Raw genomic sequence first — 19565 nt, 5'->3', positions numbered from 1 at the left:
CGGTAAGATTAAGTGGCCCAAGGTCATCTAACTAGTAAGTGACTGAGCCTGTTGCTTTTTCCATTAAATCGTTGTGTAACACAGTATAAGTTTTTGGATAGAAATAAAATACTGCAGTCAGAAATCATACTGTGAAGTGAGTATGGGCTTCACGTTAGCAGCTTATTATTTGTGAACCATGAAAATAATGAACTAAAAGGGTTCTCATGACATGTGGCTGAGCATCCATGTTAGAGTGAGCTCTGTGCTCATAACTGCCAGGGTGTGACTGAGGTCTCAGGAATAAAATAAACCTACAAGACTCCTCTCTTCCGTATTTACTCGGGTTTGGTATTTTAAAGCTATCTTTTAGCTACAAATATTTTAATCTGTATTCACTCTTACTACTTATAAATGTTTAACTATGATTGGGTACTTAAGGATCTGCTATAAAACTACTTCTCCCCTTGAATATTCTACAGAGTGTTGATTGTGTCTCAGTAGAGAGCAAAGCCCATTTCCTCTGACTACATGGACATCCAAAATAAGAAAAATTATCAATAATTTTTTCATAAAATCCGAACCACCCTAATAACTGGTTCAGTGAAAATCTCTCTGCTCCTCTCTTCCTCTGACCGTCATCCCAAAGAATTATTCAGTTTCCAGCCTTCTGGACTGTAAACAATTTGATAAGTATCAAATTCTCTTGTGATTGGTTAAACAGCAGTCAGATACAACTCTGATACTGAAGCATATTTCAAAAAATCACAATTTATAAAATATGCTAACATCTTTTTGCATTCTATCTTTTGCTTTGTTTCTTTATATGTATTAGGAACTGGCTAAATAGTTTTAAAGTCGAATTATAAGCTTAAAAATGACCACACTGAAGAGATAGCTCAGAGACTCAGAAAGAGCAACAGCCTTTATATCAGAAATCTCAGTTGCAGTCCAGTTGTGTAATAAATTGCCATTTAACCAGGCAAGTCATTTAATCTCCCTTGACCTGATCTGAGACATGAATGCAAACATAAAGAGACTAGTAACTAGCTCTAAACATTTTAGGGAATGCAGAGGCTACAAAAATGTATAAATGTTTATAGGAATTTGGCATTACTTATTTTCTTCTTGATCTTTCAAAATTAGGGAACTTAAAAGCATCTCTTTAAAAAATTTTTGTCTAAAAATTGGAAACCAGAAAGTAGTTAAAAGCTCCCAACTTGCATATATCTCAGGGCTGGGCTCCAAATTTTAGAACACTCAAGACAGGTAGGAAGAGGGAATTTCAGGTGATTAAATAAAATGTTGTAGGCAGGACTACTATGTAATTTGCAGGGCCCAGGCCAAAATGAAAATATGGGGCCCCCTCTTGAAAAATTATGAAGAATTTCAAGATGGCAATGGCAAAGCCTACAAGAGCAGGGCCCTGTGTAATTGCACAGATCAGCCCTGCTTTAAGATACACAGGCATGAGAGCTAAAAAGCTTTTTAGTGTCTATCCCTGAACAAAATGATCATGGTTACTGAAGTGAGTCATCATGGTCAGAAAGGTATCTGAACTCTTACCCAAAATCCACTATTTTCCCCGAACTTACCACAATGAAAAGTCCAATAAAAAGTTAAATAAAATATTTTTAATAAAATATTTTTAGTTAATAGGCCCTCTTTTATTTAATGTGAATGACTGAACTGAATCCTCTTTTTGGGCCACTAATGATATTCCCTTTCGATCAACCATTACCAGGCTGCTGAGAACCGACAGAGGGGGAAAAAGAAATCACACAACTCCACCTGCTGATATCCACATTCCCTCAAGGTTGCCTGACAACTCTGGCCTGTACTCGCTCTTTTCCATCTCATTCCCGATTTCTTCCAATGTCTTACAACTTCATCATTCTTGGTCCGCTCTCCAGCACCTACTCCCTCACTATTTATAGAAGCTAGGTTCAATATAGAACACAGAAATCACTAGGTGGTCACATACTTAACTTCACTCTACCCATCTACCACCTTAACTAGGTCACGGGTCTACCTACAACTCTGTCCTGTTCCAGGCCCCAACCTCCTTCCCTTCCTTGAGTAGCCCACCACTGTAGCCCCACTGCACCAATGCCTTTGATCTTTTCTTTCGTGCAAGCATTTGTCCTCTGCAGATAAATAATCTCCAGAGCTTTTCCTTTTAACTCTTTCCTTGATCCTAGTTACAGCAGTATTTCTCTCTTCACAGTCTGTTATTTGAAGAAAACACATGCTATTTCCACTTCCTCCCTTCCCGTTCACTTTCAACCAATCTTGCAACCACGTCTCCTTCCTTCAGCCCATTTCCTAATTCCCGGTTCCTCAAATGGAACTGTTTTTTTCTTGCTGTAATGCCCAGCATGAACTGTGGCAAACCCCACATGAGGAAATGCTGGTCAACAAGATTCCAAATCATCCATGAATTATTTCATGTAATTGAGGAATATGGGCATAAATTATATTGTAACAGGTGATTGCAATATTAAATTTTCTATTTTAAAAGGGAAACTCTTCAAACTGGGTCTCTGAAATAGAAAAACAGTCTTGTAATGTTTTTAAAGAGGTGGAGACACTCTCTACATACAAAGGGCAGAGTGTCCTTGCCCTGCTTTAAATGTTTTAGCAGCTGTGGAAACTTTCAACAAAATTTACTTCCAGCAACTGAAAGCGATGTGCGAAAACTGGGCTTTTCATCGTGGAGACTGAAGCACTTACTAAAGAGATGAAGACTCAGAGGCACAGCTAGAAGCTGTGTAGTCCTTCTCACAGCCCGGCCTATAAACTCTCATGTGGTTTTCATCCCCCGCCACACACCACTGCACCTCTTAAGAAATCATGTATCCTGATTTTGAACTCTTTACAGGACAGGATGAAATACTGTGAGGGACTCCAGGTATGCATCACACCTCCTTCTCCTAAAGCATGGGAAAAACGATCCAGTGTGCAAATATGGGCATTCTCCCAGAGCCTCGATGGGGGGTAGGGTGGGTGGGTGGGGGAGGTTAAAGCTTCACACATTTAGGATCACGGCCATGGAGAGTGATCTGCAGTATTACATATACTGCCCTTTCTTAACTGTGCAGGGGATTCCTCCCGTCTGAGACACCTACAATGTTATTTTCACAAACCTTTATGCCCAGCAGCTCTAAACCAGTGTATCGTATAGCAAGTGAAACTCAGCCCGTAAGAATTAAAAATTGGCCCAAAGGAGGGGTTTCTTTCCTTCTTCTGGGCAAGATAAAATCTCAATGGGCATTTTATCATTTAAGAATTCCGGATATAACAAGTATGCATCGCTGCATCTGATAGGAAATATTTTATTTTTGATAAAGTGCCACTGTGGATGTGTTGTAGGTAGTACTTGGTTTTATGAAACCTTTAAGAATTTAAGCTACTTAGCTTTTTTCATGATACCGTGTATTAATAATTCTGATTCAACAAAAGCTCTACTTGCTGACATTATTTCATTTAACAAAAGAAGGAGACATATTTATGAGGATAGAAAGTTTAATATTCATACATTTTATAAATGAATTTAAAGTGTTCAGTTTAATTCAACACAGGTTGGTTGTGCACTTACTACGTGTAAGGCATTAATTTATCCTGTGAGTGCAGATGTGGACTCGGCCTAGAGCACTTGTCCCCAAATACCTGCACTTGTAATTGCTGAGGCATATTTTCACTGCAGAGTCTCTCCCAATCCTCAGGTTGAGGGTGTTTTGCTAACTTACGAAAAATGTTCTTTTCTGAGAAAGGAATTAATTACCTCCTGAAGAGCTGGTACACAATGAGGGTTTCAGACTCTAACATTAGTTATTCAGAAAGCACGTGAACCTCTGAGTTGCATCACTTGATGTCACAAAATTAGTATCACTTGACTGATGACAGAGTATAATAAAAGGTATGTACTTTTCCCCTCTCTATGTGGGCAAACAAAATAATACATGCAAAGTTATTTCTCTTAAATATCTGGCAAGGCATATGATTGATTGTTAGACATCTTTTGACTTGGTTAAGACAAAATTTAGCCAAATGTTAAAGCATGGAAAATGTTGGTGTAGGCAAAGCGAATATTCTGATAAAGCTTTAAAATCACCCCAGCACACAAACATGTTGAAGTCTTACCATTAGGTTTTCATGCAGTCTGTTTCCCTGCAGCGAGCATTAGCTTTAACCCTTCAGTGCTGTTGCTGAATGTCATGTTTAGGGAAAGGGGCTGAAGCTTTATTCAGAAACAAGCTTCTCTTTGGGTGAGGATCGGCAGTTTACGTGAGAGAACTGCGGATCTATTCGTGTATCCCGTCTCAGGACAGATACGTGTATGTTTTATAGTAAATCCTCAAGCTTGTTCAGAAGGAGATTCCAGCATTTTACGAGTGCATTGTGATTCGTGTGAACTGTGTGTTTAAAAGATTGGGTAAATTCAGGGTGTGTCGCATAGATCTTTCTCTTCCGCCTGTATACCTTCTGCCTCTGAATGAATGAACTTGATGGCAACTCTTAGATTACATAAATTCAGCATCCCTTCGGGTTGGCTTTATAAATGCACTGTCCGTGGGATGAGATGGCTATTTTATCGGTTTGACTTTCCAGTGCTTCTTAGAGAAAGTCATCACTGAAAGGGTTAAGGTATGTTACTGCAGCAGTCACCAGCAGACCAGCCATCTACCTTTGGTACTTACAGGAATTTTATGACTCTTGATCATATTATCAAATTCTTCATTAATTTTTTTGTATTTTTCTTCAGTGCGTGGGGTGAGTGCATAAGAGGAGTCGGGATCGGGGCTTTCACAGCCTTTGTTTTCTTTCTTGTTCAAGGCCTGCCAGGTTCAGAGAAATATCAAGAGTAAAAAAAATGAAGGGTGTTCCGAGTACTTACACACAATCTTTGCCTGCTGATCATTAGATCAATATCTTCGTTAATTTTCCTGTACTTGTCCTCAGACTCAGGGCTGTGACCTACTGAATCGTCTGCATCGGGATCTGGGCTGTCACAGCCATTAAGGCCCTTCTTTCTCAACGTCTGAAATACATAATTTGGAAAGTTCAAACCTAGACAGAGGCTGTAAGAGACATTCAGGGGTGTTAGAGAAGTTCGAGCTGTCTAATACGTCAGGTTGTTATTACATATGCTTTTTTACATTAGGGTAAAGAAACCATAGAGAGAACCCGTGAGTGATTTCAATAGCGTACCCATTACTAGTTACAAAAAAAAATAAAAGGGCAATATTCCCTTTACAACTAAATTCAGTCAGTGAACAAAGACTGGTACAAGGGCTGAAATTTCATTGTACGGAATTCATACGTGCTTCAAATATCTAGTGACAGATACTTACAGAAGAATACAAGTAAGGTGGCAAATTGCAACACCATCTTCCCACAGAAAAATTAGAAGTCAGGGCATTACACAATGATTTCAGAATTTGCGATCGTGACAAAAGCAGAAATGTTGGAAACGGATCTCTAGTTTGAGTTTAACCTAATGGTTAGTGCTCTTGGTGTCCTGCCATCCCTTTGGATGTGCTCATGACAGCAAAAGGCCGTAAGAGAACCCAGCTAATATTCTCACGAAGCACCCGGTAAGAATGTCCAAACACTGTGATCATAAGGCAGAATCACCTTTGTCTAGTCTGGTTAGGCGTCTATATTTGTGAAAATCTGTATTGAGATTGATAGATACTGAGAAGCTATTTGCCTAAACATAGGCTGAAAGAAAAGTCAAAACGGCTGAGCTTAACTTTCCGTAAGCTGAGCAAGGAAACCAGAGGACACTGAAAATAGGTAACAGTCGATAACTACCAAACTAGGAAAAGTTCCTCCTGGTTCCAGCTGAGTAGGACCACCCTGAGACTGTCTGCTGACACATGAAAGTGAAAAGTCAGTGCCTTCTCCTGAACCTCCTGTCTCCCTAATGTAGGTCTGGTCCAGTCACAGCTGTCACAGAAGGATAAATACGGACATAACAGTATAACAGGAAAAGTATGAGTCAGGAGTCCTGAGTTTTACTTTCCTTTTTTTTTTTTTCCCCTTTTAACTGATGGTTGTCAAGTTAATTGTACCCCATCTGATTTACAGAGATAATGTTTTTAGAGATCATAAAACTTCTGATTAATCACACAGCTTGCCATGTCAATTATTAATAGACTAGCAACATTCCTGATTTTTCTTGGTACTACCAACACCGTTTATAAAGAGCTGGGTAGACCTAAGTGTCTCTCATTAATGGAAAGTTCAGCAGAGCTCATCTTTATTAAAGACAGAATTCACATACAAATAAAGCAGAAGCTGCGACATCAAGCTAAGGAATTCAAAGCTGAGATAACACTCCATCTTTAATTCATGCAATTGGGGAAAATAAATAAAACAACATGAGTTAAAAAGGGGGTGTCAGTCTTAACAATTTAAACTCTTTGGCTCTTATCAATGTGTAACAAATATAACATTTAAAATTAGTTTCTGAGGCATGGGAGATTTTTCACTTAAAGTCAAATTAAGAGAGTTACCATTTCTAATACATCTACGATACACTGCAGCTCTGTAAATATTTATTAATGTTATAGTGGTATAATATAACAAATAAACATATGGTTACAGCTTATTATGTGGTATAATGTTTGAATATTAAAATGAATATTTTGACACAAGATGATAATATATACATTTACAATCTTGGGGAATTTATAATCGGTGGGGCCACCTGTCCCCCTACCATGGATCTATGCCATCATTTTTATCCAGAATAAGTAACCCTGGTTGGGGGGGAGTTCTTAAAATAATACTACAAATAATGTTACAATACGTTACAATAATAGTTTTATTCACTAACTTAATTTTCTGTCTTAGGCTGTTTTGTTAGCTTATCTCAACTACAAGAGTATTCTTCCGGGTGATAACTATTTGCTGTATTATGATCTGTTTCTGCTTTGATCTCCACATATCCTTGAGCTTTTGAGAATAATTTCTGAGTGTCTTGCATCATAATCCACATATATTTCATGAAAATTCACTTATGTAGAGAAAGATGTCAGATCAAGAAAATATTATCTGATGATTTTCAAAATTCACTTGCCTATATTTCTATGAGGCATGATAGGAATATTATTACATAAACCCTTAATTTAAAGTCTTATCTTATATAACATTAATTTATAGTCTTATCTAGAAAGTAGATTTTTCAGCGTGTACTCAAATCTTTTAGCCAATAAATCATATTGTAAAAATTATAGTTGTTTTGATGTGCAGATTTTTGACAACAGAACGCAAGGGCTAGGGGAGGCCTATCAACTGTCATTGCAATCCATCTGGCACATACATGTGTGCTAAATATTCTTATGAAGCTTTCAAGGGTAGATACTGTGTTTGGTTTATAAAAATTCAAACATCAATTACAGTTTGTTGAAAGATCTCCACAAATGTTAACTCATTATCTCTCACAAGTCCTCCACGAAGATTTTAGGGAAACCTTACGCCAGGTCTCAAACCAGCTACGCAAGCATGATGGTCCACACCTCTGGCCTCCTGCCGGGGGGAAGCATGGGGCCACCTTCCCCTGCCCAGGCTTTCCCACACTTGTAAGGTGAGGGATGTGGAATAGATCGCTCTCACTCACATGCAACTGCAACAGTAGAGTGAACGCTGAAATAAATTAAGATAGAAAAATTTAAAAATTGGGCTGTGGGACAGCTTTAAGTATGAAAATATGGTTAAAATATTGGTATTTCTAAAGGTCAGATTTTAGAGTGGGAATGTTTATTAGTCAATAAAGCAATTATCAGTTTTTTGATTAAAAAATCATTAGATCAAGAGCTCATTTTTGTACCTAAAGAATTATATAAACTGTTAAGCAAACAAAGCAAGTGGCATGAAGTCACAAAGGAAACAGCAGTGAGGGGGGCGGGAAACAGTGGCTCATTTTCTCCTTATAAATTCTTCTTGTTTCTGACTACATTATCTTTCAATGAATATCACCAGTATTTAAGTAATGAAATATCTCTAACACTGAAAGATATAGTACAGTCTTATTTCAAGTTGAACTGTATTGTTTAAAAAAGGGGGCATTTGAGATATACAAATACAAAACCCAAGGACAAATTAATAGTGAGTTCCAAATTCCCATAATCACGTAACTAGAACATTGAAAAAATTGTTCAAAAATATTATCCTCAGCTGAGAGCTTGTAGAACACGTTTCTGCCAAGAACAGATGATTGTGGTAGAATTATAAGGCTCTGAAGATGGATGTGATGGCATAAACTTAAATACTATCATGTGAATGTGGAACTCTTATCTTTATTATATTAAAAATCTACAGCTGTTTAAGGATGACAAAAGAATTACTGTTAGATCGGCCAAGCCTGTCTTTATCGTAGCGATAAATAGTTGGTATAAACTAAAGGGACTGTTAAAACTGGATAAATAGGGGCGCCTGGGTGGCTCAGTCATTAAGTGTCTGTCTTCAGCTCAGGTCATGATCTCATGGTCCTGGGATCGAGCCCCGCGTCGGGCTCCTTGCTCAGCGGGAAGCCTGCTTCTCCCTCTCCCACTCCCCCTGCTTGTGTTCCCTCTCTCGCTGTGTCTCTGTCAAATAAATAAATAAAAAATCTTTAAAAAAAAAACAACTGGATAAATAAGCATTATTCCTTCAGACCTTTTTCTAGAAAAAAAAAAATCAAAATCTCTGCCTCTGGCCTTTGAAAGCTTCTCTGATCTTTTACAAATGTTATTGGTCAGGTAATGCAGGCGCTTAAATCATTATTTTTTTACAGGGGCTAGAAGTCCGGGCTGCATATATTGTGTCTCTCAGCTGACTATGTTGTGAAAAGACTGATTCTACCTGTCAAGATGAGGCAAGAGATCTACTGAAACCAGCTTCTCCTGCTACGTATCTAAAGAAACTCTTCCCTCAGAGAACTCTGTAAATCTTGAGTGCGTCTGTATACTGAATTCAACTTTCCATGTGACAGTGACACTTTTAGGGTAGATCAATTGACGGCAGAGGCTTCTGGGATGTTTTCACAAGGCAGCGATTGTCATGCAGGGAGCTGAGAACAGCCGTTTCTTAGAGAAGTAATTAGATTGACAGAAGGTGACATACTAACAATAAATGGGAAAGGGAGTCCAGACAGGTAATCCAAAAACCACGTGGAATCTCCCCTCCCAGACATGTGGACATATGGACCCTGCATTATTACATTTGTTCATCAGGAAAACTTGAAATACATATAAACTGACGATGATAGGTGACAGGTGCTTCAAAAATTCTAATGAAATAGATGTAGGGAACAGATTCTATTTCGTTACTGAAAGGAATATAAATGAAAAAGAATGCCACATGGAGCTCTCATTTCTCGTCTTAGGTATTATGTTATCATCTACAAAATTCCTTCTGTATAAAATGGTTAAAACTTAATTACTTCTTTTTAGTAAAAAAGAAATAACTAAATCATTGGCCTTTTTCAATTAAATGAAGCTATATATTTTATGTTACTGCTATTTACATAAAATTAAGCTTTTTTTTAGAGAGCCACCATCACAGATTAAAGCTTCCAACCATTCAACTTCTTTCCATTTTGGCAATCTTAGTCCTCAAGAATATCTATTTTCGGGGTGCCTGGGTGACTCATATGGTTAAGCATCTGCCTTCGGCTCAGGTCATGATCTTGGGGTTCCTGGGATTGAGCCCCACATCGGGCCCTCCGCTCGGTGGGAAACCTGCTTCTCCCTCTCCCTCTGTCTGCAGCTCCCCCTGCTTCTGCGCTTGCTTGCTCTGTCAAATAAATAAATAAAATCTTTAAAAAAAAGAATATCTATTCTCATCATCTTTATTTTTCTGTACCTACCCACTGTACAGCAGCAATTTCAAATCTTTTTGCAAAAAACCCATACACACCCATTAATTTTTCTCAAAATCCAAATAATCAACCTTTTTTGTGCAGCTAGCATTACCCTTACTTCAGAGGGTTGATGTGTCAAGAACATATGCAAGAATTATCTCTATTAGTTGCATGAATGTCATGTTCGCACAAAAGCCAAGGGAAAAAAAAAAGCATCAACTTAGAAAAGGTAGTTTCCTTTTCTTTAATACTAAATCATTTTTTGTGCTTATCTTTCATAGCTTTATGAAAATAAGCGTCTACTCTTAACAAGCTGAATAATCTTTAGAAAGCCGTAAATCCACATAGGAGAAGGAGATGCTGTTGAGATGGATACTGCCTGTAAGCGAAGTTTCTGAGAGTATTTCATAAACATCCTCCCAAAGCTGTGTGCAGCTACCAAGCTGCTGCTTTCGTCCCCTCAGCCCTGGGGGGTGGCTGCCCTATGGAATGACTTCTTTCACTTAAAATATCGTCAGCAGACACTTACTGAAAACCTATGATACACAGATACTGTCTGGTGCCCTTGTGTTTTAGAAAAGCAGGCAATACAAATTTAAATGAAAAACCTCTGAAATGGCCTACAATATTATATATGGTTTTTGTGTGTGTGTGATTTCTAGCACAGATTATAGGAGATGCCAAGAAATTTCTGTATAGGTTTTAATTACCAAAACTGTAAGCATTGTCTGCACTATCTTTCCTGTTCCATAGTTCTTCTTTGTTCTTAATATAGAAATGAAAAGACAATTAAAATACTGCAAATTTACTACAATCGGTAGGTAGACTTTAATTAGACAAGCAAATCATATCTAGTACAGACTATAAAAAATTAAATTTTACCCCGAATTATTCATTTGTGGTGAAAATTTTAATAAAAAATTAAAAATATAAACTTAACACTGTATTTCCTCCAGGTTATTAATGCTTATTCTAACCAGATATTAACTCCTACTGAGGAAAGGCTGGGAAGCGCTGGAGATTTTCATTGTTTCATTTTATTCCTTTCCTCCAAAGATAATCTTAATATCGGACTTAAAATTTTTTTCACTGAACCGTTTTTCATCTTTAAATAATGGAAATAAAAGACACAAGTTAAAGATTTGAAGACTTTTAATGTATAGAACATAAAGAAACACCCACCCATGCCTTTTAGTGGTCATGAATTATTTCATATAAACATTCAGATGGTGATGGTTCCTATAATTACTGGTACTCTAATCCTGGACTAGACCACCAAGGATCATCTGGCCTTTCCTCATGTCTTCCAGAGGGGAAGAATAACGGTGCATAAGCAACTGGCATTTCATACCTTGCTCAAGCTGGGCTTCTAGAATGAGTCCACCAATATCTTTTCCCTGGACTTGGGACAGTCCTCCTTCAAGGCAGAGCTAATTAATACATCATCTCCTCTTTGTAGACTTCGCTGATCACCAGGGTGGAATTAATTTCTCCCTCATTCATGTACTCACTTATTGTATACATTTTTCTATTAGAGCCTTGATCACACATTATTACTTACGGGTCTCCCTTGCTAGCTCATGAGGCAAGTAACAAAGCACCTTCCTTTATTCACTTAGGGAATTTCAATATAGAACTTGTAAAGTGCTCAATACATGCTTGCTGAATGAACAGAACACACATCTTCACTTTAATGTTAGTGTATGCAGAGGTTTCAAGACTGGACCAAAGCTGTCTGCCTAGCTGGAGGCAGAAATGGTAGTGGGATTCAGACCTCTTGATATATATTTACTAAGGGCTACTATGCATCAGGTGTTGTCTGTCAGGGTCCTCTGGATGCAAAGATGCATTCCCAGAGATATGATTAAGAACTTCTGTTTATATGTTTTTCTTCCCATGAGTGAACTCTTGGGGGTTAGGGATTGTTTACTAGCCATTTTGTATCAACAGGACTTCGCACAGGGCCTGGCACAGGGCAGAAGATTAATAAATGTCTGGAGCATTAATGAGAGGCTGAATGGATGGATGAACACAAGAGGAAAGAATGCTCAGATGCTAGAGGGAGAAAGAGGAGTCTCAGTGTAGTATTTTTGCAACTGTAATTTCTTTTTCACCATTTTATATTATTTCACATTGTGTTAAAACTCAGTTATTATTTTGTTCTTTTTAAGTAACTATTATAAATTGACTATTTTTTGAATGTGTCATTTTAAAGTTCGAAAACAATGCAGTATGAAACTGGTTAAAACTCAAGAGATTTATATCATTGAATACTTAAAAATTGGGGTACTGGTCTAGATATGGAATGTCAGAAATAACTAGGCACTCATGAAATCTTTAAGGTCAAAAAGCCATGATCATATAATCTCGGCCATGATACGAGTAGCAGGAAAAGGCACAGGATTCAGCATGGAAGAAGGAAAAAGGGAGTGGTATTTTAGGCAGAATATGTAAAGGTAGAAAAGGAAAAACAGAAACCTTATAGTCAAGAGCATGGGGAAACTTTTGTGAATGTGAGTCAGATACTATAAATTTGAAATAACCATGTTTTAAAATTCTTGGTCAGAGTTCATCTTTTTTCCCCATTTTTGGATGCTGGTCTACTGCTCCACTATTCTCCTGGGCTTTGACATTGGTCTTATTCTGGGCCAACCTTAGCCTGGAGGATTCATGGAAAATCAGGGTGATTCTAAGGCCAATCAGATGATTCAGGCTGCCTCAGGATAGGTCAGTGGGTTGATGTTTTTGTTAAGAATTCTTCCACCACACCTCTTCTGGAACCTGGACAGGGCATGCATCATGAGGCTGGCCCAGAACAGGAATGAGATGGGGAAGTTTGGCACACTTAGCCATGAAATGCTCCCTGACATTCTGAATCCAGGAGAAATCTGAAGTAAAATACTAAGCAGGGAACATTTAATATATAATGACTGAAATGCATGCTAAAATATGCAGTTAATCCTAATAATATCTATAAAGCAAGCTAAAAAATAAAAGATGAGATAAAAAACAAAAAGCTGGAATATGAATGATCAAGCTGGAAGTGGGTTTGAAGGATGAATGATGTTAGTGACTTCTTAAATAAGGAAGAAAAACATAGGACAGAACTAATAAACAAAGGTTGAGAAAGAGAGGAGAGGAGTAAATTAACAAAGATCAGGAAGCAGGATTTTTGAAAGTCTAAAATATAAATGTAACTTTACCTACTAACCTTTTTCAACTATGGCATTTTACTTGCAAATAGGTTATAGGGATGACAAAGGCAGATTATTGGGAGCACTGATTCGTTAAAAATAACACACTCAAGCATCTTTTAAAAACCATTAATGCCTTATTTTAACAAAAGAAGATGTATATATATATGGATAGGTTAAATCATTATTTTTGTTTCCATGTAGGCTCTTATCTAGTTGTAAATGCCTTTTTATTGAAGTTGGGTCAGGGCATGATTAGTCATGAAGTGGGAGTACCCCACACTGCCTATATTTATCATCAGCTCAGGACTACCATTCTCAGTCACCATGCTTCCTCATTTCTACAGGATTCCCACGATCTCTTCTTCTTATTTATTTTGTTGATTGTAACCTATCCCTTTATCCATTCCCCTTCCATCTTTCCTTTCCTAGCAAACATCACACCCTAGTTGTTCAAGCTGGAAACCCAGAAGTCACCCTTGACTCCACCATCTCTTGACTCCATTACTATTTTTTCTATTTGGTCTCCCACCCTTAATCTGTTTGTCCTCTGATCTCACCTTCCAGCCAGTCATCCTTCCCACTTTCAGCAGGGTCTCATTACAATGCAAATCTAATTTTATCACTGTTCTCCATACAAACGCTGGCAGCTCCCAAAGGCCACAACCCTGGTTTTCACAGCAAGCCCTCCTCTTCTTCTCCAGCCTCATTCTCTCCCTTCTCCCCCAGCACTCTGGGTTTCATTAGCGGGGAAATTCCTACCATTTCCCAAGTCAGGTAGGTCCTGTAATAACGCTGTTTTGATATGTGTCATTCATTCCTGTCTAGAATATTGTGTTTGCTTCTGCTGTCTGTTACACAAACCTTAGTCATCCTAGGTTACGTATTACCCAATGCCATCACTTGCTCCATGAAGCTCTTTCCTAGCTCTTCTAGGCATTTAGGGACTCCCTTCTCTGTCCGTAACTTTTTGTGTGTGTTTAATAATAGGTGGTATATTATATTCTAATTTATCTTCTCACATGTCTGCTTCACCACTAGACAGTGAGTTCTATAAGGACTGGGTGTCTCTGGTTCCTGCCATAGGGCTGGATTAATACATGTGGGCTCAATAAAGGTTCTCAGTAACCCTTTACTGGATAAATGAATAAGCAAACAAACTTGACAGTCATACTTTCTAACACTGACAGACTAACTGAAATGAGTTGGGTGGTTTCCTAAGATGACAGCATTATTTATATGTTTTAATAAGATTAAGTAAAAAAATGCAAGGAACACAAGTAGAATATTGCAACAAATTGGCTGGCTCTTCTGGACAGCCAAGGAGAGCCTGATGACATATAATAAGGAGGCTCAGAAATATTAAGCCGAAGTTAGTGGGGATCCAAGCTTTCCTTTTCCTTTAACACTGTACCTTTTCTCTCTTCTTTCAACATCAGTAATGTTTGCTAGGTCTGCCAAAGCCTAGCAGCCTGGGTCTCTAGCCTTATTACTTGTCTCTTTTGATGTAAAATCCCCGGGGATCTGGTTAATGCAGTATTAATATTTTTATTTCATTGGCTGAAACACTGGAAAACTTCCTGTTTAAAGAAGAGTGCCCAAGATATAATGGGTAAGATGGTCACTGATCAGGGGCTGGGCCAGTTAGACCAGTAGATGGAAGAACACTATGGGGCTCTATCAGACCTGGTCTATGAACAGGAAACCAGGCCAGCAACCCTGGCTGGAAGTTAAGATCTGGGAAAGAAAGACTTCTTCTAGGTTCGGAGGGTTGTCCTGGAGGTAGAGGTTGTTGTACAGGATGTTAGGTTTATAGGATGTAGTCAATTGATCAGGGAACATGCGTTTATTCACATTCAGAACAGGCAATAAGAAAGTCCCTTAGATTAAATCTCCAAAATGCACAGCAGGACACTTATAATGCCCTTTTCTTTCTTTTCTGCAAATAAGTTTATACTGGTGATATGTTTTATCTCTTCTTCCACATTAAAAATTACCTGCAGCGAAGGACAGGGTCTAATCTATTTATTGTCTACAGCTTGTATGTCATTACCACAAATCTTATACGTGGATTGTTAATAAGTTGTGGATTTCATGCTCAGTTGTCTTGGGTAGGTGTCCAGTGGAAGAAAGTTTGTTACAACTGTACCTTTTAATAATCAAAGAGCTTCAGGTAAATAAAAGGTGCTTAAAAATAAAAGTGCTTCAAGTTCCTTAGGCAGTTGCTCAGTTTCAGTTCTCCATTTGAGACTTTTGCTGTATTTACAAAGCACACGGACACCATTCCAGTCATTGTCTGCATTTAGATTAGCCCTCCCTGCAGTCTTAACACAGCTGTGCTCTCTGTGGGGCGACTGTGTGCCTGCCTCAGTCTCCACATGACCAAGGAGCATTAGAGCCCTCAGAATTTCATAAATTAATGGGAATTTTGGGTTCATTGATCAAAGTGCCTCTATTTGCTTCCCTAGCAATGTAGTTATTTCCAGCTGGTACCAGAAACATAACCAGAGCATCTATAGGACAGACATCAAAAGTACCAGTAGCATTTTGGCAGTAGGACCCTTTACTCAATTTGCCACAAGGACTTGCCCTCTGGATTCCTGACTTATTCGTTATTGCAGGTTGCTGTCTCCTGACTCACACTGGAGGTTCTGCTATTTTATTTTATTTTATTTTATTTTTTAAAAGATATTTATTTATTTATTTGACGGAGAGAGAGACCGCGAGAGAGGGAACACAAGCAGGGGGAGTGGGAGAGGGAGAAGCAGGCTTCCTGCGGAGCAGGGAGCCCGATGTGGGGCTCGATCCCAGGACCCTGGGATCATGACCTGAGCCGAAGGCAGACGCTTAACGGCTGAGCCACCCAGGCGCCCCAGGTTCTGCTATTTTATAATACTGCTATAAAGGGTCTGTTCTCACTGAAGACAAAAACAGACATTTCTCCAAAGACACAGAGATAGCCAACAGACACTTGAAAAGATGCTTAACATCACTCATCATCAGGAAAATGCAAATCAAAACCACAATGGGATATCATCTCACACCTGTCAGAATGTCTAAAATAAAAAACGCAAGTAACAACAAGTGTTGGCAAGGGTGTGGGGAAAAAGGAACCCCTGTGCACTGTTGGTGGGAATGCAAACTGGTGCAGCCACTGTGGAAAACAGTATGGAGGTACCTCAAAAAATTAAAAATAGAATTACCATATGATCCAGTAATTCCACTACTGGGTGTCTATCCAAAGAAAACAAAAACACTAATTTGAAAAAATACATGCACCCCTACATTTACTGCAGCATTATTTACAATAGCTAAATTATGGAAGTAGCCCGTGTTCCCTGATAGATGAATGGATAAAGAAGATGCAGTATATATATGTATATGATAGAATATTACTCAGCCATAAAAAAGAATGAGATCTTGCCATTTGCAACAACATGGATGGATATAGTTTATAATGCTAAGTGAAATAAGTCAGTCAAAGAAAGACAAATACCATAAGATCTCCCTCATACGTGGAATTTGAGAAACAAAACAAATGAATAAAAAAAAAAGAGACAAACCAAAAAATACGCCTAACTATAGAGAACAAACTGAAAGCTACCAGAGGGGAGGTGTGGGGGGATGGGTGAAACAGGTGATGGGGATTAAGAGCACACTTACCATGATGAGCACTGAGTAATGTATAGAATTGTTGAGTCACTATATTGTACTAATATATTGAAGCTAATTGAAACTAATATAACACTGTATGTTAACAATGCTAACATTAAAAAGAATAAAGGGTCCTTTTTCATTAGCATAGACAATAATGAATTGAGTATAATCATTAAAAATAAATAGGACAAAAACTATCTACAAAGAAGATTCTGAAAATACCTAATATGCAGTCCATTATAGCAAATAGGGATCTTTTTTCCTAGATGAAATACTTTCAAAGAAAATAAAATTCATAAAAAATGTTTTGGAAAGGCTAGTATTATCAATATCAAATGCTGATGAAAACCTACATAGGCTAAGCTACCTTATTATTTTTGTGTAGGTTTAAATTTTTCTAAATTTATGTTTCCAAATTCAGTTAACCAATAGTTAAAATCAAACTCATTTCAATTTATTTTCCTTATGCTATGAATGTTATCCATATACGAATCCATGGTCTCAGAATCTTAGAGCAACTCATTCACAAAATCACATTTCCCATGACTTCATACATTATACAGATAAGTAACATTCTTAGGTTTTGCATTCAGTCACTTTGGATTTCATACGATGCTACAAAAGCTAGAGAGAGCACTAAGAAATGAAAAACAAAGTTATGGAGAATATATGCTTAAGTAAAGTAAGGACAAGAAGGAGAATGAGAAAGGATAAAATGATGACAGACGATGGAGAGATGACAGATGAATGGATATGGGGAGGGAGGAAGGGAATGAGAATGAGAGAGAGAAGCTGAGCGTCTGATGAAGGACAAGGAAAAAATAATCCAGTGAGCACATCAACTGATTCCCCAGTAGGTAAGCTGGCGTCTCTTCATACCTGGGCTCAGCACCTTATGATCTAACATAAAGCTTTACCACGGGCCATCAGCAATCTTGCTCATCCTGCTATCTGCTCCTAGCAGTGGCTGGGCACCTGTTGTCTAACTCAGTGAGGCCAAGTGGCATCTGCCAGCCCCACAGACTGCTCTGTCCTCCGGCTCTGGACAGCCTTCTCTGGGGAGTCTCTGTGGCATTGGCCTCCTGGTCCCCGCGGCATAGCTACCTGCTTTTGTCGTCATGAGGGCCTCAATAATTTCAGGCATTATCAACTGAAAATGTACTACAACCTGATTTTTAAGTTTGGCATACCTTATGGATTTGCAGTGATTTTGTTAGTTCAGTGGTGAGCTTAAAGTTTTCATTTGCACAATAATTTCTTCCATATTATTCATTAGGTAATTATAAAAACAACATTTCCTCTTCTATGGCATGAAAAGGAAATTAAACCAGTCTTCCCACACTATCAAAATATTAATTTTCCCCTTAACCGAATCTGTTCTTCAGCAGTAACACCTCCCATTAATGGAGCATTTCCTATGTGCCAGGGACTGAGCTTGCAGCTCTGCATGGATCTCTTTTTAAACCCTCGTAACTACTCTTCCCCATGACTGCCACAGGTGAAGGAAAGTAGGTGCAAGGAGGTTCAAGCACTTGCGAAAGTCCGCAAAGTTAGTGGTGGAACCGAGTTAACGAACTCATGTACAAGGCTCCCAGGTTTCCTTTGTCAGTTATTCTCCTATTCTGCCTCTGCAAGTCATCCGATTATAAAGATTGCTTAAGTTAGGCCAGTGTTTTCTTTGAATACTTTGTTCTCAGATGAAATTGGTGAAATGTTTGACAAATCTTATTTTTTTCATAAAGAGATATATTTGTAATAGAACTCACTTTCCGATGAGTAATTTTATCTAAAATGTTTTTCCTGTTGTGTTATTGCAATAGCCACTGAAGAGAGGGGAAGGCCCGTTCCATAATATTTAGGTTGTAGCTACCTAGTTAAAATGAAGTGTAGGATGTTGAAAACCTAAGGCAAAGAAAGGTTGCTTAATTTTTTCCACTCCTACATTTTTAGGACCAGGAAGGAAGTCCTCTGCATTATCATTTAGGCTGTATCTATCTGGGTAAAATGAAGTGTAGGTTTGTCCCAATTATTAAAATAATACTAGCAAGAACTTCAAGTCTCTGTTAATAAGAGAAAAAGTTTGCTTTATATTTTTTTGGTGCCTCTATTCTTCAGATTCCCAAGCTAACTGCCTAGCTCTTCAATTTGCTTGGGTAGATAAGGGATTCCAAAGCTGGTAACATTTTTGCTGGGGTGATGGGGGTAGGTAGGGGAAAAGAGAAGAAATGTATACTTCTATGGAGGGACTACTGTTTCTCTCTGGCCAATACTATGGGATCATGAAGAAATCATGTATGAGCTATAAAAATTCTCCTTTTAAAACATGGGTACAGAAGCTCTTCCCTTTCTTTGGTTTTCAAAATGATATGGATAATACTGTGTTACTTTATAGCCCAGAAGGGAGAAAAAGTGAAGGGAATGAAAGTTCCCAGTTTTTTTCAACAGTTACAAGGAAGACATAGCAAGATGGGATCTTCTTAAGTGAAAATTTCCCCAAGTCCCAAGGAAAAGGGAGAAACTGCAGGAGAGCTTCAAGAACCGCAAGACTTGGGTTTTTGCATCTTGTCAGAAAATCCACACTGTTAGTAAAAGCTGAGGGAAGGCCTGGCACAAACCTGACTCAGCAGAGAAATGCCACCCACAGTCACCAACGCGGCTTCCGCAGTGGCTGAGCTGCCCTGTTTTCTCTGGAGGCTTCCCCAGCCTGGCCAATACACAACTCTCTTAGATGGGAAACTGAATTTTTTGAAAATTGAAATTAAACAAAGTTGTGTAACATTTAAACGAAGTTTACAATTTTGATACTTGGCTTTTTACATGGGTTTAAAGTCAGTTTTCTGTTGAATAAATAATATTAACCACACATTAACCAACTAATAGTTTTA

The 19565-nt window shown here is 38.3% G+C and overlaps 1 protein-coding gene across 6 annotated transcripts in view; it reads right to left on the bottom strand.

Moving 5' to 3' along the window:
• The window catches only part of MEF2C (myocyte enhancer factor 2C), a 151034-nt gene that overhangs the window by 37167 nt on the left and 94302 nt on the right, over window positions 1-19565 (bottom strand). For 5 of the 6 annotated variants that reach the window (XM_032404025.1, XM_032404023.1, XM_032404021.1 and 2 more), the window contains exon 4: window positions 4877-5020. In XM_032404025.1, coding sequence (XP_032259916.1) covers window positions 4877-5020 — 144 coding nt within the window. Of the gene's footprint in view, window positions 1-4679; window positions 4818-4876; window positions 5021-19565 lie in introns of all 6 variants that reach the window. The other variant, XM_032404027.1, reaches the window with a different exon arrangement.

The sequence above is a fragment of the Phoca vitulina genome, unplaced genomic scaffold, assembly GCF_004348235.1.
Source record: "Phoca vitulina isolate PV1807 unplaced genomic scaffold, GSC_HSeal_1.0 scaffold6, whole genome shotgun sequence".
Taxonomy (NCBI): domain Eukaryota; kingdom Metazoa; phylum Chordata; class Mammalia; order Carnivora; family Phocidae; genus Phoca; species Phoca vitulina.
This window is presented reverse-complemented; position numbering and strand designations above follow the sequence as displayed.